The sequence below is a fragment of the Ictalurus furcatus genome, chromosome 26 (assembly GCF_023375685.1).
Source record: "Ictalurus furcatus strain D&B chromosome 26, Billie_1.0, whole genome shotgun sequence".
Taxonomy (NCBI): domain Eukaryota; kingdom Metazoa; phylum Chordata; class Actinopteri; order Siluriformes; family Ictaluridae; genus Ictalurus; species Ictalurus furcatus.
Window position 1 is genome coordinate 14,498,059 of NC_071280.1, and position 25,991 is coordinate 14,524,049.

The window sequence follows — 25,991 nt, forward strand, 5'->3', positions numbered from 1 at the left end:
ACCCGTAAACTGGATATAAAGTTCACATTAGTTTGGTTCAGCAGTCCAAATTAGTTAGTCACACACACTTTCACTTAAGATTCTAACACCCAGTTACTCATGTCTAAAGCGGAAGCTGAGCATTTCAACAGGAACAGCTCACTTCCTCTGTAGTAGTGTTGAGACACACCTCATCCAGCTTGGGTTTAAAACTTCAATTTTTTAGGGGTTCAAGCCCAAAGGGCTGAAAGCCTATTGTATTTTTAAGGATTTTTACGGGTTCAAGCGTGTAGCACTGAAACCCTATTGCAATTGTTATATTATTATTATTATTGCGCCATTAAAATGATTGGGCAGACCAAACCGTAAGGCCGAGAGACTTGAAACTTGGTCAGATGGTAGTAGTATTGCTTGCTACTCAGAAACACAGACTCGAAATTGATCAATAGAGGGAGCTACAGCGATCAAAACTGCTCATAACTCATAACTAGACTGTCTGTCATAGACTCAAGTGCTTGGACCGTTGAAATCCATTGGAGCCCATACCATTGGAATCCTTGGCTCAAGCCAAACAAAACGCATATCTCCGATTTCATTTCTACCTATAAATATTTTCTGCCATCTTGGATTTTTGGTAAAACCTACTTTTGCAAATTAGTCCTAGGTTTTTCGTCCAATTGGGACCAAACCAGTGCCAAACGATTCTATGGTCTCACTATCAAAAGTTATCAAAAATCAAAAAATGTTAAACTTTCAACTCAAGGTAGCTATGGTATGCGAAAAAATAGAAAGTAGGCATGGCCAATTTTACATAAATGGTTATAACTCTTGAATGAAATGAGATATCTTCACCAAACTTGATAGGCAACTGTTTTGCACTATAATACCGGAAAAAAAACGTGTAATTGGCTGTAACTATGGAACCGTTGATCCGATTGACTTAAAAATTTGCATACAGTGTCATTGTCTCAGGTGCCAACATATTCTATGAGGACATTCACCTATGTTGAAACACATGGCTGCCATCGGCCAATCAAATTTCAGCAGTTATATTAGGCAATGTTAACAATGGCCAGTCAGAATGAAACTTGGTGGACCTATATGACTCTTGGTCTAAGAGGTTTGTGCAAAGTTTTAGTAGGTGTTAACGGTTGTATATAACTCAGTGTTGTCAAAATACACAAGTTATATATATATATATCACATGATAGCTCTTCTCATTTGAAACAACTTTACCTCAAGAACCATTGATGATCAAGCCGTTGGGTAAATATATCAAATAATTTTAAAAACCTACTTTTGCAAACTAGTCATAGGTTTTTCACTCAATATAAAAGAAACAAGTTCTAGAAGATTCTCTGGAGTCTATTTATAAATAATTATGAAAAAAAGTTGAACTTTCGATTTTACTTTTCGGCAACATGACAAAAGTAAAGGTAGTGGATTTGGCCACAGTAAGTTACATGTAATAACTCTAGCTATTTTCACCAAACTTGGTATGCTTATGTAAAACCTCAGTCTGAGCTTACTTGACAACATTTGCGTAGTTTGGCCACTTGGTGGCGCTATACTAGTAAAAAAACAACAACAACAAAAAAAAAACAACATTAAAATGACTGTATAAATGGTGTGTATATGATTGTATATTATCCAATGTTTCAGAGATACACATGTTTTTGTAAACTATATTAGATCTGATTCTGAACAAATTTGCCTCTAGGATCACTGCTGTCAATCAAATCGTTCGTTAAACATTTGAGATTATTTAAAAAACCTCATTTTGCAAACTAATCCTAGGTCTTTCGCTCAACTGAAATAAAACTATTGCAGGACAATTCCTTGGATGCCTTAGATCAATAATTCTCAAAAAAAAAAAAAAAAGGTTAAAGTTTTCATTTACCCTTGCAAGGGCACATCAAAAAGTTTGAAGTGGGCATGGCCACTTTTACTTAAATGGTTATAACTCTTGAACGGATTGAGATATTTTCACCAAACTAGGTATACTTGTCTAAGGCCTCCGTCTGAGGTCACTTGACAGAAATGAGGAGTTTGGCCACTTGGTGGCGCTATATGAGTAAAAAAAACCCATGAAAATGGCTGTATAAATGGTGTGCAAATGATTGCATATTATGCAATGTTTCAGACATACACATATTATTTGTATCATACATTAGATCTCCCAATTCTGAACAACTTTGCCTCTAAGATCACTGCTGGCAATCAAATCCTTCATTAAATATTTGAGATTATTTTAAAAACCTAGTTTTGGGAACTAGTCCTAGGTTTTTTGCTCAATTGAAATAATCCTATTGCAGAACAAATCTTTGGATGCCTTAGATGAATAATTATAAAAAATAAAATACAATACAATAGCATTTATAGCTGCTATAACATAAGTGATAACAAGAACTAACTTGTTTCATGTATGTTCCACAACATTAAACTTAACTACAAATGGATAAAAAGTAAGACAAGCCATTCCATATTGTCACCTGCTGATTATTTTCCTATAAACAGCATGTATTTTGTTCCTTTCTTATGGACCTCCTTGACTAGTTCAGAACACTGTTTTCCTTTAAACCAATGTTTCCCACGTTCGAATCGAGCATAAGAGAACACTTCTTTAAAATATATCCTTATAATTGCTAATCACTTTCCGAAATACAACCCACCAGAGCTGAGTGTGTCTCCTCAGTCTGGTGTGTAATCTGTCAGGCAGGGACTTGATCTGCTCAGTGAAAAGACACTCGAGTAATAAGGCACTAATTGGCCACATTTGGAGTTTAATGAGTCCCAAGAGCACAATCATGCTGGCTCATCAGACGCCATGACAGAATGAGTGTTTATGGATGAAACGGCTGAAGAATTACCCAGAAAAAGTTGCCAAAAGAAGGAAGAGCTGATTGCATAGGGTTGCTGCAATGCTGTGTTGTTGGACCTGGAGAGATTTGAGAACCCTGAACTAATCATCTTGCACACATCCTGACAAAAGTCTGCCATCTGCTGGCGGCTACAATGGGAAGTTGCTTTGCTTCAGATCCACACAGACAAAATAAAAACCTGAAATAGCCGTAACAACATAACAAATAGCCATAACATATCTTTACAGAGAATGTCATGGGATTTATGTGTTTTAAATGGGGTTTTCTTTTGCACCTTTTAGGCAGTTTTATATAACTGATGTCCACTTTTCACAAATAACACTCATTTTTCCTCATTCCACACAGATATAATAGAGAGAGTGAGAGGAAGCTGAAATATTTGTTATGTTTTGTAGAAGAAGCCACAAATGTCTTCAAGTGAACGCAAGAGTTTAAAACAGTTAGAATTTAAGTGATAACAGGAACTCACTTGTTTCACGGACAGTCTACGACATTCAAGTAAAAGTAAATGTTCTTTAATAAATCAAAAATAATTAGCACTGCTAAAATGATATAAGAGGAATAAACCACCTTTTTTTGAATGTGTAAACATGTGTTATGGAAAATAATCAACTTCAGGGTCGGTAAGAGTACATCTGCTTTGCGTCACACCATCCTATCATTGATTATTTTCCTATAATAGCACAACCCCAAGTATTTTACTCCTGACTTCTTGTTTATGCTTACTATCACATACTGCAAACCATACTTCTGTTTCTTTGTTCCTACCACAGTCTCATCCTTTTTTTTAGCCAGTTGGTGGAAACTTTTGGCACTTGAACACAGCTCTGTGCTTGGGTCATATTATCTCTCATTTTGTAAATTAATTTGGAATAATAAATAAAATAAATAAAAGTAAATGTAGAAATGTGTTTAACTCCTTAAACTCCCACGATATTGATGGGTCCAGACTTACATTCCCTCTTCCATAACTACATACATGTCCTATTAGTTTCCCTGTACTTAAATTCAGCAATTGTACTTCACTAATGAGAAATTGTACTTATAATAAGCGTAAGTATAATTTTGGGAATTTGTACTTTACCTGAGTGTCATTAAAATTCTTTATATATATATAAATATCTCTCTCTCTCTCTCTCTCTCTCTCTCTCTCTCTCTCTCTCTCTCTATATATATATATATATATATATTACTCTGTGTGTGTGTGTGTGTGTGTGTGTGTGTGTGTGCGTGCGTACAGTGCCCTCCACTGATATTGGCACTCTTATTAAATATGAGCAAAGAAGGCTGTGGAAAAACTTGTCTCTATTGTTTAACCTTTTGATCTTTTGTTCAAATAATTCACAAACATACTCAGCTCTCTGCTCTCATGGATATCAAATCCATTGCAAACACAACACAGGTTTAAAAATATATATTTGTTAAATATATGTGTGCCACAATTATTGGCACCCCTATAATTTAATTTGTGAAAAATATATTTGAAGTATATTCCCATTGATATTTAAAATTTTGATGGTGTACTGATCATGCGTAATGTTTGCAACAGTATTTTAACCTATAAACTGGATATAAAGTTCACATTAGTTTGGTTCAGCAGTCCAAAATAGTTCAGTTAGTCACACACATTTTCACTTAAGATTCTAACACCCAGTTACTCCTGTCTAAAGCGGAAGCTGAGCATTTCAACAGGAACAGCTCACTTCCTCTGTAGTAGTGTTGAGACACACCTCATCCAGCTTGGGTTTAAAGATACCATTTTTTAAAAAAACCTTTTTTTTAATGAAATGGCTGTTCAGAGCCAGTCTGTAGACTGGATGTCACAATCTGATTTTTCACATAAACAATAATTATTACATCAAACACGTCATGCCTCCTTACAATATAAAATATGCTATGTCATAGTTTACATCTATGGGTGGGGTTTTGGTCTCCTTTTGTGGTGTCAATTTAAATCCATTTAATGAGATCATTCTCAGTATAGTCACTGGTGTGTTAAAAGAACTATTAAAAGGTGTTGAATAATTTACTACTAATCAGGAGACTGGTATCTTGGTACGAGGTAGCACAAAGTATTGACTAAAAGGGTGCCAATAATTGTTACACACCTATATTTAACAACATATATTATTTTTGGATAAACGTGTGTTGTGTTTGCAGTTGTTTGATATCCATGAGAGCAGAGTATTTTTGTGAATTATTTAAACAAAAGACCAAAAGATTAAATAATAAAGACAATTTTTCACAGACTTCTTTGCTCATATTTACCAAGGGTGCCAATATTAGTGAAGTGCACTGTGTGTGTGTATATATGTGTATGCATTTATATGTATATTACTCCTTACATTTTTGTTTACATCGAACTACTTCTCTCATCTAGCCAATGATTGTATATTTTACACCTGTTGAATGGGCTCCCTCGCATTTCATTTACATTTCAAAGCATGAAAAAAAATTTTAATGAAAAATTTGTGACATTTCATCATCTGCTGTGTGTGGTTTTAAACTTCATAAGCCCCCAGACTGCAGTGTTGAAATTGAGTGCTCCTGGCCCTACCTCAGTCAACTAAGGTGTCTCCTTTGCCTGCCTAGAAAGCACTTTGAACTCCATCTAATTTGAAAGTGAATGTTGATGTAAGTTTTTCTAATTTGCTAATGTTAACTGACTATATTTAGGATTCTTCCGTTAGGAGGAAACCTATTATTATTGTTAATATTCTTATTATTAGGGGCCAAGCACTGAAGGTGTAGTTTTCCTATTATTATTATTCCACTCTTGAGTCTATGGCAGCCCATAGAACCACTTGCGGGAAAATTATGAAATTTGGCATACAGATAGAGGACAATCTGCACTGTTAATACAGCAAATTTGGAGTCTCTAACTCAAACCACTAACTGTCCAAAATTACAGACCATGCCCAAAGTCTATGTGATTTTCCCTTTGCCCCGTAAGTCCAAAATATTTGAAAATTGGTATACATGCCTTATTTCTTATGGGGAACAAAAAAGCCTTTGGGATCTGTATAGTCTGCCATGATAGATTTTCCAGTACATTGAAAATCCACATTGAACTGTGGTACATATGTGTGGGATACATGTCTTTCTATAGGGTGATAAGCAATAAGGAATCAAATAAAAATTGGCCAAACTATTTACATATTGGTGAATTGTTGGTGAATACATTTTGGTGAACTGAAAACTTTTGCACATATTTCTTGTGTCCATAAATCAATGGAACATTAACCTATGAACTTGATCTGTGCCACACACAAAGAGGTCACTACCCTGTGCGATGGCAACCTCATATATCCAAAAACAATGATTTTAAAAATAATAAAACTATCTGTTATATAATGTTTAACAATATCTTTATCATCTGCTAGATGGCGTTGTTTGCCTTGACTGAAGCCAAAGTACACTTTATTGCATATAGCTTAAAGTATTGCATTGTAAACTGAATTGTATTCACTGACTAATGTATGCTAAATAAACGTTTTTGTATTTCTTTTCAGTTTCACAAGAAATGTAAGAGAAAATTGTCAAGAGAAATGACATGATCGAACTTATGGAACAAAGTAAAAAGCGTCAACTTTCCATTTAGCATTAGTTATGTATATGACCAGCAAACTTATACAGATTGAATGATGTTTTCAGGGACAAAATGTATCTGCCTATAATAGTTTTAGTTTAACATTTTAATACATGAGGATATTTAAGCGTAGCAACGTCTTTTTAAACTTTCAGCACGTTTTTGGTTATGTATAGTTTCACTTAATTTTCTCAGTACTTTTTCCACCCCTGATAGTAAGTCAAGACTTTAGGGGGTTAAGGACCAATATAATGTGTAAGAAATGAAAAGCACAAAATATTTCTTCCACACACTTTTTTATTTGGAAATAATAAAAATGAACTCTTTTATTTTTATATATAAAACATACACATCATTTGAGCCACATCTTTATACAAACAAAAGTGTTGCAAGTGAATACTTTTTATAACCTATTATTTTTTTCCTTGACTCATTTCAGTGGAACATATAATGTGAATTGTAAACAATCAGCGTTTTATTTTTTTTTCTTTTCATTTTCTACCCAGTAATACTGATAAAGTCAAATGAAAACTGGGCTCACGTAAAAAAAAAAAAAAAAAGAAGAAAAGAAAACGATCTTGGCTAATTTTTTTCCTCCAATGAACGCTTGTTGAAGTGAGAGGCTTGTATTGAAATCACAGAGATGGTTGTGTTGTGGCGGAGCAGTTGGGCCTGCTGAGCGTGAGATGTTATTGGAGGGTCCTGATGTCCTGACTCGGCTCCAGCGAGTCAGCGGTCCCTCTGGAACTGAGATGTCTTTTGCAAGAAAATCCTTGGCCCCTTTTGCAAATATGGCTTAACCGACTTAATGGTTAGTTCATATTTACAATCTGTGCACATTCAGTGTATTTTGTGCATGTATTATTGTATTTCACACCTGTTCAGTTCAGTAGCTATGAGTCACTCTAATTTATGTATAATTAGCTAATCTGTCTCTTGGAGGTAAAGAATCATTTACATATGAGATATTTGTAAAAGGTTAGGTTATGATCAGTATTACAGTACAGCACATATTTCCCCAAGGGGATTAGAAAAGACAAAGAAATGCGAGGAAAAAAAAAAAAACATTCATCACCGGAATGTAGGACAAGTACTTGGGTTGTTTTTTTCCGCGGATCTGAGAGTGAATGGCTTTAGTTTCTTAGTTCTCTTTATAATCAAGTACAAGCAAACTGTACAAGTACATGCAACAAACAAGCTTGCCTACTGTATGTGGAACTAACACAGGTATCTATTTCTGTAGCTTTTTTTTTTTTGTTGTTCTGTTTTGTCTGTTAATAAAAATGTGCATGCAGCTCGGAACAGGTCATGCTGTTCCGCCCCCTCTGGTGGGAGGAGCCAGTAGCCTGGCAGATGATTGGCATTTGTAGTAGCAATGACAAAATGTGATTGGTCACTTGAACGTCGCACAAGAGCATTGTTTAAATGAATATTAAATGAAAGAGAAAAAAAAAGATCAATGAACAAAACTAAATTTCCCCCTAATTTTTTTAGTCTTTTTGAATTCTTCTACACTGTAACATTTATTTCCTGAAAATAAAAAAAACACACATCAAAGGTCTTGTGCTTGCATTTGAACTGCAAACCAACAACAAAAAAAGTGTTTTAGATAAAAATCCAACTGCACGTATGTATTATGTATAAATGGAAAGAAAAATAAATAAATAAATAAATTATATATATATATATATATATATATATATATATATATATATATATATATATATATATATATAAAATAGAATATGATGTGTTATACAGTATATTGCACCATCTTACAAAATTCACCAAGTCTGGTCCAAGATTTCTGGAGATCATATAAATAATATATAGTATTATATAATATCGTGTCCTTTTTGTAACAGTATATGAAAATTAATGCTCACATCCAGACAAAAGGCCCCATTTATACCTTGCATTAATTTTTTTTTTAATGATCCAAACATGATCGAGTTTGCTAGTGATGCATCAATACTAATACGAGTATCGGCTTGACGTACTCAAACAAAACGCTCTGACACCAACATCCAATACCACGTTACAGTATGTGACGTAAACATAGTGATAATGAATGAAATGGCATCGATCTGGACGTATTTCACGAATAATGATGACATTAATATGAAAATATGAAGACGCCTGACTAAGGCATCTTTCTACAATATGATTAATGTGTTCAAATATCTTTAAACAGTATCTTTCATAGAGAGTGTTCATATTTATCAACCATGTTTGCTGATACTGCTCTGCTCACGAAACATACAGTTTAAATGGTGAAATATTTAAAAAAAAAAAAAAAACAAAAAAAAAAAACATGAGGACTTCCATGCTAGCTGCACACAGCAACAACCAACATAAACAGAGCTAGATAAAATGTACCATTAAACCCTGATTGCTTAATTACTAAGTTGGTTAATATTTTCAGTAACAGTATCAGTACTGGTATTGATGAGTACCAAAAAATATGCACACGTATTCATACTCGGTCTGATGCATCCCTAGCTTTTGCAGCCATTGCTGTCAGAAAGTGATTGTGGCCCAGAAAGTTGACATCGTAAAGTTAATATCATTTACCTGGCATTATGATTTATTATGGTTTATTATGATTGGATTTCAGGTTGCCAAATAAAGAGAAAGTACATAGAATGCAAATACAACAAGGGTCATCAAATTATTCCAAACCAAAAACAAAAGAAAAATGGATGACTCTCAATCCTGAAGCCAGTAGAAAACACATTGTCTCTATTTTTCTGAGGTGCTTTCTTTTTCATTTTATTGTAACGCCATTTAAAGTGTACTGTGCAAACTATCTATGCACCTTAAACTGACCATTAAAGCAACATTTCAGAATTGGTGCTTTAGATCTTTCTGTGCAAGTCTCTTGGCATCGTGGACGCAAATTAGCCAGCATAGAGTATATGTCGAGAAAATAAACCAAAAATGTGTTCTGTGGATTTCAATTGAATTTGACTGTTTATCATTTGGTGACAAATGTCCCAAATGTCCAATCTGCATCTGATAGTAGTCCCATTTCCGTACACAAACCGCGTTTATCACTCTACATACGCTATAACTATGGGAGTTTATGTAGCATTGGTTGTGCAGCTTCTGTCTATTGTGTGTTGAAGAGATATGAGTTATATGTGACAACAAAGTTGCAATGGGCAAAGTGGCAGTGAGACGTTCTACACATCTGAAAATTCCCTTTTAACTCTTGGCTGCATGTTTAAGTTTGACTTTGAATGCTATTTGTTTGTTGTTGAATTTAGTCAAGCCTTTTGACATGCTTCCTGTTACAAAACTACAACATAACTACATCAAGCCATTTCATGGGCACTTAAAACAAATCTCTTAGAAATCCTGTCATATTAGTTCATGTTAACGTGCAGACTAGCGTTACCATTGAAGATCTTCCCGTTGTGATGTTTTGTATCATTATACATCGGTGCAAGGTTGTGTTACTACACAATTTGGCAGATTTTTGTCAACTGTATTAGCCAACATTACGAATATGCTAGCAGTTACCACAAAACATTTACAGTCACTAAAAAAAGCAGTCATATCGGCAGCTAGATAATTCCTCGCTGTTTACATTTACTCATTTGGCTGATGTTTGGCTTGGCAATGTACAGTTGATGCAGGATACCCAAAAGTGGCAGCTTGGTGTAGGGATTTGAACTCTGACCAGTAGCCCAAAGCCTTAGTAAATGAGCCACCACTGCCCTTGTAGCTAGCTGTTATTTGCATTTTACTGTGGAGAAATCAAATTGGAACAAAATGGATGAAACGTTAATGCAAGGTGTAAATGGCACCAATGATCTTTTGTTGGAAGAATGGCCCTTTCAGTCTGACGATGACGATAAAGTAGAACTTTAAGTAATGAAACCAAGGAGTACCTTAACCAAAACTAGCAACTTTGCTAATAGAAATGAAAGCCAGTGGTGACCATTTATAAATAAAACAAATAAAACTGTGCTGGTCCTTTTCTGCTTTTCCTTTTCTATTAGCCATGTTTGTATTTTTTGGTGAATGTCTTTCTTTTGAATCGCAAGTACGCCTTTTTGGTCCTCTTGACATTTAGAACTGTGAATCTTTGGTCAATGTGGCATTTCAGAAGTCTGCAACTGAAGCATTAGCGTACACTCCTAGACCATCAGGAAGGGTTAAAGGTGTGAAAGCATATGGAAAACTATTATGTGTGAATAGAAATTGTATGAGAATGCAATGAATTGTTGTAAATGTTTTTGGAAACACTTTTTCTCAAATCCTGTTTTTTTTTTTTGTCTCATTCTCAGCATTATCACCATGCACACAGTACATTTGTAGACAACACAAACCTCATAACTTGTGTATTAGAGGTATGAAAAAGAATCAGCTGAAAGAATAAACAAAGAGGAAACATTGAGGAGAATGTAGCCTCCATCAGTTGTGGTAAACATCCTGAAAACAGTAACGTTTCTACAGATATTGGACCGTAGCCCGGGGTCCTCGATGTTTAGGCACCAAAAAATCCCTTTTGGAATGGCCCTGCTTCTTTCAAGGTCAGAACCGTTTGACTTTCAACCTTTGTCTATACAGGAATCTCTATACAGACCCCACAATCTCTTGGTCAGAGGTCATCATTGTGTTTCTAGGTCAATACATTCTGCTGCTCTGTTAAATGTACATTTCTTTAACAACAATTGAAAATCACCCTGCTTTAGTTACTCCAAGTTGCTATTATACTGTATTGTAGCTCCACAGCCGTAACTAATTTGTGGCTGAAACGATTTCGTCACTGACAAACAAAATCGGCAGAATGTAGAGGCCATATTTCGCACAAACGCACAACGGTGGGGGGGTTGGGGGGGGGGGCGGGACGGGGACGGGGGGTGAATAAACAATACGAACCCAACGTAATCGACAGGAGTGATTGTCATTTTTCGTCAAAGCTTTGTCTTTTGTTCATCGCATTTTTTTGCTCTGCCTCTGATTGTGGTCCTGTCATGTTCTCGGTTGATTCTCTGGAGTGTGGAGTGTGCTTTGTAAATTAGTGCACTAGGATCGAACCCCACCAGGTCCTGAAGAACTGTCCAGAGACGACTGGGAAGCTCGCCTTGTCAGCGACGCTAGCGTAGGGTCTACTAAGGAGGAGGGCGGAAACAGTTTGTACCAGCCAATCACGTTGCTGGCCAGGTCCAGCTCCTCCAGTAGGATTTGTGCTACTCCCATGAAGGATTTGTGGTCCATTCGCCCATAATCTCCCCAGACAATGACCTAGGAGGAAGTTAGTAATTGTTAGTAATAGTTGAAAGAATACAATTCTTCTTAAACCATTTGCAACTGAAATCAGTCAAGCAGCAATTGTACACTCCCATTTTTGTAATGATGATACACACGAAAAAACTGTGGAGTTGTAATGTAACTACAAAAATAGCAACTGTAATTTAATCATTCATTAACGCCCAACCAAATGATCAATTATACAAATAAATTACACTTACATCTGAACAATAATAGATCAGTTGGTCATTATTCTGCAAGATGCATCAATAATCCATTCTGTGCATGCAAACCCTATATCCATTGAACTGTCACTCCAGAGTTGTGTATTGACATTGAAAGACAGTGAACACTGACCCACCTGCAACACTTTCCCCTGTGGACTCTCTTCAAACTGCAGGGTCTGCTGGTACAGCGGGTCCAGTGTTTTCCGTGCAATTTTTGTTTTCTTCTTAGCCACATATGCCCCGTTTTCCAGCAGGTAAACCTTGACATACGGAGCTGAGAAAAACAAATACACTTTTAAAACACTTAAACGGTTTTGGACTTTGGAGTCAGTGATAAATCCAAATTTTCGTTTTTTTTTTTCGTGACGTATTGTTCGGTACAGACTCTACAGCTTTTACAGTGATTACAGTTGAATCACTATTAGTGCCAGAGTTGAAATGAATAGCAATTCAGAATAGCAATGAAATCAGAGAAAAGAAAAATGCTTTAAATCTCAGGATTTTGCATTTGGCTTTATGCTAAATAAATGAACAATATACTGATGTTTTAAGGTGTTTAAAAAAAACATAATCTACAGTACTGTGCAAAAGTTTTAGGCACCCGATTTTTTTTTAGTACAAACTTTGTTGTAGATTTTTTATTTTGTGACTTCGACATTATCGAGTCAGTACAAAAAAAACATTTTAGATTCCCAACCATTAGTTTTCTAGCACAAAATGAAATGTTACAGAAAAATGGTTGTATGTCAGTAAAGAAAGCAGCATATTATATAAGAGACACTTTTCAGACAAAAAACACAATGAAGGCTGCTGCGTTTTGCTGAAAAAATAAGAAGCGAGTGCGACAGTCGAAATCTCCAGAAGAACCGTGGCTGGTTCTGCAAGATTTCCTTATAAAACTGTAGAAAGGGTACTTTTTTTTTTTTTTTTTTTTAAAGCAAAGGGTCATCAAACTAAACAGTGAATTTGTTTAATTTATTACAGCGCTTTATAGTATTTTGTTTAAATGTAGAAACATTTAATTTCTTTATTTTTGAAGGCATCTTTGCTCTACAGCATTTCTTTGCAAGACTTTTGCACAGTGCTGTATATATTTAAGGCGTTATTAAAGGTCCGCTCTGTGCTCCTAATAGGACTGAACATTAGTGTTTTATTAAAGGCAGATGCATTTAAAGTCAGTGCTTCCAGGATTTTACAATCACAGAAATGAACGCAAAATCAAGTAAATGCCACAATATTCGGAGGAACTTGCAATTTTTCAACATTACCGCAGATTTTCTGCAGATTTGGACCAAGACGCGTTATGTGACATCATCACAATGTGCAATCGGTCAAAGCCCGCTTCGATTCATGTGTGTCGAACATGAGTACAGCTAAAAGGTTTCATTTACCAACAAACATCAATGTGAAAGACAATTTCCTACAATCACAGTTTCGCCAATTCAAGTAATTTTACGGAAAAAAAGCACAACAAACTCCACAAATCCAAGCATTTTTGGCTGCAATAATCACAAAAAAAAAAAAAAAACTCAGCAAAATCCTATACTGTTTGTAAAGAGTAAATTAGGGTTAAGCATATACATGAAAGATTTAGGGGTTTCCATTTTCATTTTCCACAAACATCTCTACATGAACTTTTTAAAAATTCAAAATAAAACAAAACAAAATTTAACTGAAATTTTGGGAGAAAGTGTGCGAAAACATTTGACTGTTCACTGTATATTTATAATTAGAAATGACTTAGCATTTCTTCCTTCAAAATACATGAATGACCAGTACAGCATTTAGAAGGACTGACCTGGGAGAGATTTGGATCCTGGTTTTTGAATGAGGCCACGGGCTCGGATCACCTCCACCTCCAGCTTTCCCTTCTTGTTCACCATGCCAATTTGAATGTCTCCTGTACGGCATGTAAAAACAGCAATTCTTGAGAAAAGTATAGTGGGGGGGAAAAAATCAAATACACTCTATATTGTAAATACTGTAAACAACGGCTCACGGACCTATTCTAAAATATGACAACCTTGTGCAATTTACAAATTCAGTTCAGAGATACAAACTGGTTTCAGTAAAATAAATGCGAATGCGTCTTGCTTTAAATATCAACAGGTTTCAGAATCAGTAGGAAAGAGTTAAAAGCATGATGCAACTCACCAATAGCAGGAGTGGCCAGAGTTTGTCGGCCCACAAGTTGGGCAGGACCCAGTCCATCCAGGAAGTCACTGAACTGAGTCTCCACCCGCACGGCTGGGAAAATCGGACTGAAAACACAGCCACCAGACAATAAGAGAGGGCTCTGCAGATAGAGTATTCTTCCAAGTCCTCTTATACCATAGCCCTGATGAATTCCCACAGCAGAAGGTGCTGATCAAGTTTTTATAATAGCACAGCTCTGACAATAATGTTGGCTGTTATGCACAAACACATTATTGTTTCTATAGAAACAATTCATATATATATATATATATATATATATATATATATATATATATATATATATATATGAATTGTTTCAATAGAAACAATAACAAACTCCATACACACTTAGGGCGTAGGCAGGATTCGACCCCCGACCCCTGAGGTGCATGGCAAACATGCTAACTACTAAGCCACCATGCCCGTGAAATACATCTAATCATTAATATAGAGGTTTTTTAACTGTTATGGAAGGAGTCGTCAGTGTCAGCATGTTGTAAAAGTCAGGAAGTTTTCTGCCACAGGAAAGTCTTCAGGACAGAGGAATTTGTGTTTACTGGTTTCTCAGTAACATGATTTTTTTTTTTTTATTCATTAACTGTTTATAGCTGCTATAATGTAAATAATTGTCTTGAGAATGTTCCATAGCATTGAATGTAACTTTAAACGGTTAAACGGCATGGTGTGTCGTTCATTAATCAATTTTAAAAAGTATCATCATTAACAAATCGCTGTGGTATTAGAGAAATAAAACACTTCGGGACATGCTCTTATAGGAAAATAATCCATGACAGGGTGCTGAAAGTTACATCCTTTTGACTGACAGATATGTTGTCTGAGCAACACAATTTCATCTTGGTGTATATATCCGAACCAAAAAAACATCCAAAAATAAGCTGTTATATATTATATATATATATATATATATATATATTATAAAATATATTATTTTTATGAGTTACTGTATTTAACAGTTCCCTATAGTGATCATACTGAAACCAAAACCTTGCAGAAAGTGCATTATCTAAGCTCTAACACAAGAAATAGAAATAATAAAACACAAAAGCAAGCACCTTCTATTTTTTTTTTTATCCATGAAAGACAGTTGTGGATGATAAATTCTGACTTCTGTTTATATCTGAAAGCAGTATAAAAGATGGCTCACCTTCCTTCGGAGTTGTAGCTGGCCATACTGCCGTTGTTGCTCTCGCGACTCGGCTGTCGACTCATGTTGCGCTGCAGCTCGACGGCCATGCCTGTCTCCTGGCTCCTCTGTATCGTCCCACCTCCCTTTGACTTTTTATTGGATGCCTCTGGAGACAGACAGCACAATCCAGGATCAAGAAATGTGAAAACAGGCCTCCTGATATCACAGCAAAATGAATAATTAGTACTGAAAGCTAATTTGACCTCAGTTAGTACTGCTATGCTAGTCTGTACTGAAATTTTTGGGTTCGATAGCTAGCACTGATAGCACACCAAAGATAACTTACTGGTGTCTGCTTAATATAAAACTGGTCATTCACAAACATCTACTAAACCTTCATGATTAGGAAGAAAAACATTTGATAGAGCGTTTGAAGCTGCGAAAGTAATCTCAGCGGCAGTTTTGTTTCTAATTGAAATGTTAGCCAGCAGCACTGAGCTAACTGCCTGCTTTTCACTCCACAGAAATAAAAAGCTCCATCTCCTTCGTTGGAGTCTTTGTACTTAAAAATATCAGAACAGAGTGGAGTGTCGCTCCAGGACTGAGAGGTTTCTAATGTGCTTTTATGTGTGCTTCAAAGCGAACAAGTGCAGCGGGGCAAATGCTAGCCTCCGTACCTCAGCCCATGCATGGACAGCCTTCTTACAATGAATAATGCCGAGTCACTCCTGACAGTTAAAGGGCAAAGAAATGGCCACAGGTGCTTTTATTAAAGAGAACTTTGATCAAGTTTGAATGGAGTGCAGAATTTTTTTTTGCAGGATACGAAGCAGGAAAGTATTAGAGAAGACCAGGAGGCTAAACGGTTACGAATATCTGAGAGCAGACTCATATTTCTTGAAGAATAAACAGAGAATATGATTTGAGGCTTATGAAAAGCAAACAATAGTTTGTCAGATCAATGTGACATTTCAAGGCCTATGATGCAGTCGTTTATTCAGTATAGCTGTTGAGTTCTCAAATCTGATCAGTCAGAAGGTGATTCGTTTTCTCAAACAGCTGTGATAGTAGTTCCAGCTGCAAATGTCATTTACATTAATGAGCTTGCCATAATATGTTATCGTATTTATAGTAACTCATTCACATGGTCTTGTATGGTCCATAGGGCTTGGCGATATGACAATAATTTCATATCACCATTCTCGAAGGTAGTTCAACAACACACAATATGCATCACGATATATATTGATCTTCCAGAAATACAGTAGTGGTGCATTTTTTAAAAATCAAATAAATAGAAATAAATGAGTTAATTATTAATAAATGAATGTATAATATGTTTCTATTTTTATGTTTAAAAAAGTTATAAATTTGTTTATTAATCAACACATTTATAATGAATTTTTGAATATAATTCATTTATTATTTTTTACATTTTGTTTCAAAATGTAAAAAATATAATTGAAAAAAATTGAAAAGGAAAAAAATAATTAAAGTAAAAATTATTATTTTTAAAAAATGTACTTAAAAATTATATTTAAAAAAAAAAATGCAATACATCTCAGAAAATGTATTGTGACATGATATTATATTGTCATATCGCCCAGCCTCAGTGAGAAATGCACATAATCAAAGTCCCGTTAAACAGTCTGTACAGGATTTCCTTGATTTTGAGTCAATTTCTGCGATTGCAAAATCACGAAATCCTGGAGGGGCTGAACACATGTACAGAGTAAGTGCTCACTGAGGGTGAAGCTGATTAAAATGTCTGACCTGTCTGGCTGATTTGGGAGGTGCTGCGGCTGCGCCTGTTGCCCACGATGGCTACAAAGCGGGCATTGAGGCTGGCGCGCCGCTTCTTGCTGCTGCTGCTGCCCACTGTGCCGAGCGCCGTATCTGACTGGCTGCCATCCGTACGCTCCGGAGTGTTGATGTCGCCGCTTACACTTGTGCTCTTTAACATGTTGCGGCCCGCCGAGGCCCGAACCTGCCGACTGGAACACAGAGCAACCCACAGGCAAAAGTCTAAAACTCCTGCTTGCTACAAAATCTCATTATCTAATAATCCTGTTTGCTACATAATCTCATTATTATTATTATTATTATAAATATTTTTAAACTGTATTTTCATTCAGTAACTCACTGGTTAAACAGGTGTGCTGCTTATTGTAACAATCACTTGTTTGTATTTTTGAATAAAAGCATCTGAGAGAAATGTTTTTCATATTTATTAGCGGAATCGAGCCAAGCACATAAAGTTGGACCAAAAAAAAAAAAAAAAACCAGAAAAAGAAAAGAAAACAAATTTAAATGGTCCATTTGGACCTGAGGAAAAGATTATGATTAATGATTAAGTTTTATATCAAGATGAAGCATTAAAACTGAATATCTCATTCAACTTTCCATTTATTTGGCAATTTGTCATCAGGTAACAATTAACTTTTGTCACCAAGTCATTTCCTGTAGCTTAGAAAATGCTGCATGAAGGCAGACCTTCAATGTCAAATTAAAGCTTTATGCTTACTGAGAGTACAGTTTAGTTCTGCTTACTTTAGCTCTGAATATTTTATAAAAGGATAACACAGTGTTTATAAGCCTACACAATACCTTCATAAGATAATAACTGATATAAACCTATAAAGATTTATAAACACTAACTACAACATCAAGTGTCATCAAATCTGCCTTCATCAACTTCCATGTCACGTTAACATAACGCCCAAACGAAGTGACAAAAGGTTGTGTTATAACAATTTCCAGACTGATTTAGTTTAAATCGTCATGACAGCTGACTTACATACTGAGCGACATTGTGAAAGTTTTGGCAGTACTGAGCACTACACTGTCACCGAGGTATGCATATAAAGTGAAATTTGTTTTACTAGTAATAAGGTTTTTATGAAATTCTGCGATAATGCTATTTAAGTGTTTAAGTATTTTTTCTGCTCTTGAGGTTAAGTAAATTTCATTTAAATATTTAGAATAGTTTCACAATATCTGTGGAAATTCAAGACACCCTAATGACAAAGATGTTTATATTTTCTGTGCGTCTTTTATTTTTTAGAAAATCTTATAACAATGTCATGACACCACTATGAAAAAGTTATGAATGTTTTCTCTGAGTTTGATGTTTGACCAGAAACACGCTGAGCTACAGATTAAACTGCCATGGCACCCTAATGTCAGTCCGCAGAGAAGGTGATATAACACAGTTAACTGTCATGATGTCATCATGTCCCAATGTCGGTCCGCCCAGAAGGTGTTATAACACAGTCAACTGTCATGATGTCCTAATGTCGGTCCGAGAGAAGGCGATATTACACAGTGAACTGTCATGATGTCATGACACCCTAATGTAAGTCAGCCCAGAAGGTGATATAACAGTCAACTGACATGATGTCATTATGTTGCGATGGAGAGAAAGTTATATAACACAGTCAACTGTCATGATGTCATTATGTTGCGATGGAGAGAAAGTTATATAACACAGTCAACTGTCATGATGTCCTAATGTCGGTCCGCAGAGAAGGTGATATAACACAGTTAACTGTCATGATGTCCCAATGTCGGTCCGCCCAATAGGTGTTATAACTTAGTCAAACTGTCAATACACCCTAATGAATGTCACCCCAGAAAGTGTTATAACACCACCTTATATCAACAAAAATCTACGTCACCTTGCTGTATTATGTATATGGTGTTATGTCAACTTGACACTGAAACCAAATGGACCAAATCAGTCCTTATGACAGCTGGCACCTATTGGAATAAGCTTGTATAAAATGTTTATATAGGTTTATGTCAGTTGTCAGAAAGGGTGTTTATGTAGCTGTTATGCAGAACTATGAACAACAAACAACCTTATGACAACTTTTGTCCCGTGTTTGTTTCATGTAGATGTTGTGTTTTTATAAAATGATAGTTGATTAACACACATAAAAGTGGGACAGTGTTCTCTCGATCAGGCACATTAATGGTTTATGAATATATGGTCTGCCAATCATTAATATTCATTAGCATTATCATTCACTATTAACACAGCAGTGTAGCAGAGCGATCTTGTGCCCCCTGTGTCTACGGAGGAGCCGGCCTGTGTCAGCGGGCTCGGAGGAAGTCACAGTGCTGCAGGATTGCCCCAGTACTCTCGCTTCACCCTGCTCAGCCCCAGTAACTCTCATACAGAGGAGTGCACTTGGTGTAGGGAGCGGGAGGGAGGTAGTGGGCTTCTCCTCTCCGGAGTGAAGAGGGGTAAGAGAAGGACGGGCTGTTAGGGTGCTTGGTGGAAGGGGATCACGTGATGGTGCGGCAGCCAAGCATCGGATGTAGGACTGGAGGCATGCAAGGAAGGCTCTAAAAGACACATCAGACACGGCGTACACACAAACACGAGACAAGATACACACAGAAAAACACATGCACAGAATGAACTAAGCACATGCAAAACAACAGCTTCATGGTGGGTCTGAGGAACGTGGGAGTGTGGGTAAAAAGTGGATCATTTCTATATCTGTGTAGAAAGGAAAAGCATGAGAAACCAAGCACATTGCCTCCACAATAGTATCTGATGTGTGATTTTAGTAGGAACAAGTAGGTTATGAGTGAATTAATCTGGGGTTAGATAATGTCACTAGAGAGAAAAGGAGAAATGAAGTAAATATTGCTAGCACATGGGCCAAGTTGTGTACAGCAATTGTTAGATTTTCTGGAAGTAAACACAACCTGAATATTCTGCATTCAGAGAGGACAGCTCACTATATTATGCATATATATTTGACGCAAAACAGATTAACTAATGACTTAAGTATAAAAAAAGAACAAAACACAACACATTCATCTGTGTCAAGATGTGGATTGTCTGGCCGGAGGACGCAATTTCAAGCAAAACTCTTTCATTTGTCTGTGAAACCTTTTTTTTTTTCTATTTCCAAAAGTGTGTCAGAAGCCTCCAGCTGCAGAATCTCATAACGCTCCAGTTGGCTTCCAGAGCAGCGGGGCTGTACGGACTACACGCTTGTCTGGACTACATAATACAGTGACACTCTCTGGAGTCTCTCATCATCATTGGGAGATATAAAGTGTGGAATTTTGTTTGTTCTTCTTGTTTACACACTCTTTCAGCACTGGTTCAGATAATCACATGGTCTGAGATCAGCCTTATCTTGGTGATGTTCATATGAATAACTGTTGTAATAATTGTACTTCCTGAACGTCTAAGATTTTTACACTAAATGTTATTTTTATTCATTAATAATAATATATCCGATTGTTATAATCTGATTCCAGTTGAGAGTTATATAGAGCTATACAGTTGCAATCAAAATTATTCCACCCCCATTGCAAATCAGGTTTATTGTCAAAATTTACAGACTTTCAGCTGTTTGCAATGGACAAATTGAACAAAAGCAATTGAAATAGTTCAACACAACGAATGCTTCAAGTGGTTTCCCCAAATTCAGCAGAAAATGCAACCAGTCTCAAAATGATTCAATCCCCTGAATAGAATCCCTCACAACAGCACAAATATGCATAACAGGTGTTGTCTCAAGCACATCTGATACAATTAATCAAGGTCTTCATTAGTTGCACCAGGTGTGCTTGAGCTGGAACACATGAAATACCTGAACTGGCTAGGGGCAGAAAATTCATGAAATACCCGGACGGAGCAGAAAAAGGAAGCTATCAGTGGCTGCAATCAGATTTCTGAGAAGGCAGGTTGTGAAAAACCCTTGAGTGACTGCAAAATACCTGCAGCAAGACTTGGTGGTATCAGGCACTGAATTATCACAGTGAGCACAGTACAGCGCGTACTAAACGCAGAAGGTTTCCATGCCAGAACTCCAAGACGTACACGCTCTACTGATCCAAAAGCACAAGAAAAGTCGCTCAAAATCATATGGATAAGCCACAGAAGTTTTGGGATTCTGTTCTGTGGAGCGGTGAAACAAAACTGGAACTTTTCGGCATGATGGATCAGCGGTATGTCTGGAGAATGAAGAATGAAGAAAGAACACTCTGTCCACAGTCAAGCATGGTGGTGGCTCGGTGATGCTCTGGGGCTGCTTTGCATCCTCTGGCATTGGAAACCTGCAGTATGTGGAAGGCAAGATAGGTTCATTGAAGTATCAGGAAATCCTAGGAGAAAACTTCATGCCTTCTGTAAGGAAGCTGAAGCTTTGGCGTCATTGGACCTTCTAACAGGACAATGATCCCAAGCATACCTCAAATTCCACCAAGGCTTGGATGCAGAAGAAGTCCTGGAAGATTCTACAGGGTCATCTCAGTCACCTGACTTGAACCCCATAGAAAATCTCTGGTGGGATTTGAAGAAAGCGGTTGCAGCACGCAAACCCAAGAATATTACTGAACTGGAGGCCATTGCTCATGAGGAATGGGCTAAGAGTCCTCAGGAACGCTGCCAGAAGCTAGGCATCTCATTTGCAGCAGGTCATAACAGCAAAAGGGTGCGCTACTAAGTACTAAAGATACTTGCCATGAAGGGGTTGAATAATTTGAAGCTGGAGAAATCATTATAAGTTGCATTTTCAGTTTCAAGGGGAACCACTTGAAGCATTCGTTGTGTTGAACTATGTCAATGGCTTTTGTTTGATTTGTCCATTGCAAACAGATGAAAGTCTGTACATTTTGACAATAATCCTGATTTGCAATGCGGGTTTAATAATTTTGATTGCAACTGTAAATAACTGTGAAGAGTAAGTTTTGACAACTGATCACAGATCACAGATCAGTTTTCTCTAATTCCAGTGGAGAGCAGGTCCTGTCCATCTCGCAGTTACCTGACATCTCCGGCCACAGTGTGGCGCCGGCGTTTCAGTTCCTCTGAGAAACGCCTCTTTCCCAGGCTCCTCCTCTGCCCCGTCCCGCTCACCCCCCATGAGATCCTCCTCTCCCTTTTGTCCTCTCCTTTGCAATTCTCCAGTGATTTTGACCTTTGAACCCCGACGGTGTAGCGAAGTGTGAGGATGCGGGGAAAAAAGAAGAAGACGAGAGACAGACAGCAGCATGCATAATGGAGACACGCATGCAAAGCCATGCAAAAAAAAACAAAGAATGAGACGAAACCAAAGAGAATACACCACTGTTTGAGGAAATTTGAAATGCTTGTACATTGGATGTTATGATTATAGCTGCAGACATTTAAAAAAAAAATTATGTTAGAGCTTGACAATCTCAGCCTGAGATTATTGACATGAAAGAAGAAGACAGAATAAAAGCTGAATGTGTCCTCATCATATGCATATGTGTCTGATTCACTGTTATACATGTGCATGTTTTTGTATACACAGGTGTATGACATATTCGTGCAAAGTTTCTCCAACCTGATCCGTCCGTGTGGCCTCTCTGATTGGACAGACATGTAGCTTGCGCTGCTGAGACGAGAGGCACTGCTGGCTCGCGAGATAGCTGACACATCGCTTACGTCACTGTCCGATGACCTCGCCGACATGTTATCACAGCTCCTCTTGTACATCTACACATTTACAAACAACAACAACAACATCAGCCTGCTCAAAACGTCATGTACAATTCAAGCGTAACATAATGCTACTATATGAAATGTATGCAAGAACTGACATACCTATAATGGGTGGATTTTGAACATTTGTAGTATATGAATCTCAAAGATAACGTCCACCCAAGAAATCAATGTGTTTGTGGCTCTTAATTTAGATGTGATTAGAAAATATTCCAGATATCATACATTATATAAGTTTATTTCCAGTATAGGCAATATTTATTTCCTGGGCTTTGAATGAAAAAAAAAGCCCAATGTGATTTGTTTTAAATACATAGTAACTATTCTACCTTCACCAGTGTAACTTTATATAATCATTCATTTTGGTTGAAATGTTTTTAGTAATAATTTACATTACAGATCAGTAATAAATGGGTAACAGCAGGGTAATATACAAAGATATTATAGCAAGCATTTGAAATAGCACTTGTTAATCGATTTTTTAATCGATTTTTTTTTTGTTATGTAAAGAATAAAACACGATGGGGTGTGCTGTTATAGGAACCTAATCAACAATGTTATTTTTACCACCTCAAATTTGATTAGGACAACAGATTCATTGTTGTGAATTAAAGTATGACACATTCATACTTTTATCCATTTATAGTTACATTTAATGTTGCAGAACGTCAGTGAAACAAGTTCCTGTTATCACTTAAGTTACAGCAGCACCGGTCTCTTCATAGTAAGTCAAAAAGCACAGCTTGTCATGTTACAGAGAAACTTTCCTCTGGATGAAAACTTAAAGTTACAGCTTTACTTCTGACTGTTACAAAGCGCTGACACTGTTAAAGAAAATTTCACCATATCAACACATATTACACACATTTTAATCACAACTGGTAGCCATATTTCCCCGGCATTACCTCGTTGTCGCTAATCTGTAAAGAACCTTGCTGTTTCTTTAGAGATGTAGAGGTGTAAAGTACTCTAAGTGTTCTGTTGGACTCTTCTATTATTGTAAAGTTGTGTGTGTGTGTGTATATGTGTGTGTGTGTGTAAGACTGACTCACATCTCTCTTGTTCTTCAGATCCATGTCTTGTTCATGGCCTGAGCTGGCAGACGAGCCGGGCCGATATGATGGAACCCGCACCTGACTCAACTGCCGAGCTCGCTCTTCTACTGCCAAAGCTGAAAATAATAGATAGACAGACAGACAGATATAAAGCTAATATATGAAAAGATATATAGATGTATAGATGTATAGATAGATAGATAATATATAAAAATATATATAGATGTATAGATAGATAATATATGAAAACATATATGGATGTATAGATAGATGTATAGATAGATAGATAGATAATATATGAAAATATGAAAATATATACAGATGTATAGATAGATGTATAGATAGATAGATAGATACCTTGCTCTATACTGCTGCTCTTAGCAGGAAGTTGTGGGAGCTGTCTTCCCCTGCGCACTGACAAGGGAGACTCTGTAGGGGAGTTACGTCCACCATGCAGATGTACTCTGGGAGAGAGAGAGAGAGAGAGAGAGAGAGAGAGAGAGAGAGAGAGAGAGAGAGAGAGAGATTGATGCTACATTTCCATACATAAAATGGAGTCACTGGAACACATGGCTCTGGCTATGTCAGTGTTTAGTTCAAACATATATTTACATTTCCCTCATTTGGCTTTCCAAAGTAACTTACAATTGAGACAGGATAAAACTGAGCAATTGAAGATTAAGGATTTTGCTCGAGGACCCAGCAGTGGCTGCTTGGTGGTGTTGGGAGAACACCCGACCTTCTGACCAGCAGCCCAATGCCTTAACCACTGAGCTACCACTACCCCATCATATCTCCATCACACTGTGTTGTGTTGTCTATAAGCCAAGAGTTCAAGTTTTATTTGCAAATTTCATCCTAGTTTTTCTTTCATGAATTCCTGTTGATTTACGTTCATGCTTTCCAATGCGCAGATTTAAAATTTACATAAATGCAGATGGATCAAAACTCAAATACAGAGATTAAGACAGAAACAGGAAATACAAGAAATGTGGTGGAAGATGAAAGGACCTGTTTTAGAACCAAATACACCATTACCATCAAACTAAACCTGATCTCATGGGAATTGTGCCTGAGTTTGAATAAACGTGGGCTTGGAAAAAGTCATAAGATGACTTGTTCTGAATTTGGACATGCTTCATCAAAACTTCAGCACCATTCTCCTTTCACACTTGTAATAAAGTTTGGGTTTTTACTAAATAGTAAATAGTAAACAGGAAACTCTTGCACGTACCAGCTCTCAGATACGTTCATAAGAAGGGTTTCCGGCTTTTTGGATAATTCCCACTGTTTATTTAGTAAAAACCCAAACTTCTTCACATGCCACCCCATGTTGGGACAAAGTTTAGGTTTGCACTACATAAACAGTGGGAATTATTTAGTTAAAACACCCAAACTTTGTTGCACACTGCACCAAAACTGAACTTTGTAAAAAAAAATAAGCCAACAGAGCCGGATTGAGAAAGAGAGTTTAAAAGGTAGGTTTTGGATTTGGGATTAACCAGAATGCACCTGTCCTGGCTGGAGTGCCCAAAGGACTGGATTGGGCCATCTCTCCTCCACCTGCTGCCCCGCAGGATGGAGGTGGGCTGGATCCTGAATGCAGGAATGACAGAAAGGATGAAGTACCGAGAAAAGAAACCCAGAAAATAAAAACATGTGAGAGAGCAAAAAAAGCAAGCAAGACTAATGAGATGCTGTTGGTACAAAACATTAAGCCACCTCAGTTTTTGCACCCAGAGTGTATGTACTATGTCAAGTACTATTTCACAGACTGGCAGTCAATAAACCTGAGTGGAACCCATATTATTACATTAAGAAATTTGAAATATATTAGTTCACTACTATTAGATATTTATTTGAATCTTCACCCACTTCTCCGTTGTACTGGATATTATTGTACTCTATATTTATATAGTGAGATAAAAATAAAAGATATAAAACAAATAAATGCTATGAAAAATACATTATCGCAATTTTTGGTGTCAAAATATCTACTTACAAGGTCAAAATGTCAGAGGCAGCGCAATTAAATTATTCATTTAAGATAACAGCAATTAAAATGTTTTATTATTATAAAATTTTTTATTATTATTATTTTTTTTTAGACTTTTAAGGAGATCGCTCTAGTGCACCAAGACTGTTAATTGTGTTATTTT

At 36.6% G+C, this 25,991-nt stretch overlaps 1 protein-coding gene across 1 annotated transcript in view; it reads right to left on the reverse strand.

The window, feature by feature from the left end:
- Positions 1-8,203: 8,203 nt before the first annotated feature.
- rims1b (regulating synaptic membrane exocytosis 1b) overlaps positions 8,204-25,991 on the reverse strand; it is a 64,980-nt gene continuing 47,192 nt past the window's right edge. The window contains exons 22-31 of the mRNA XM_053616188.1: positions 25,345-25,613; positions 24,190-24,296; positions 23,830-23,948; positions 22,620-22,771; positions 17,056-17,276; positions 15,301-15,448; positions 14,094-14,200; positions 13,738-13,839; positions 12,074-12,213; positions 8,204-11,706 (exon numbers count right to left, since the gene is read on the reverse strand). Of these exons, the coding sequence (XP_053472163.1) occupies positions 11,488-11,706; positions 12,074-12,213; positions 13,738-13,839; positions 14,094-14,200; positions 15,301-15,448; positions 17,056-17,276; positions 22,620-22,771; positions 23,830-23,948; positions 24,190-24,296; positions 25,345-25,613 (1,584 nt within the window). The 3' untranslated portion in view covers positions 8,204-11,487. The remainder of the gene's footprint in view (positions 11,707-12,073; positions 12,214-13,737; positions 13,840-14,093; positions 14,201-15,300; positions 15,449-17,055; positions 17,277-22,619; positions 22,772-23,829; positions 23,949-24,189; positions 24,297-25,344; positions 25,614-25,991) is intronic.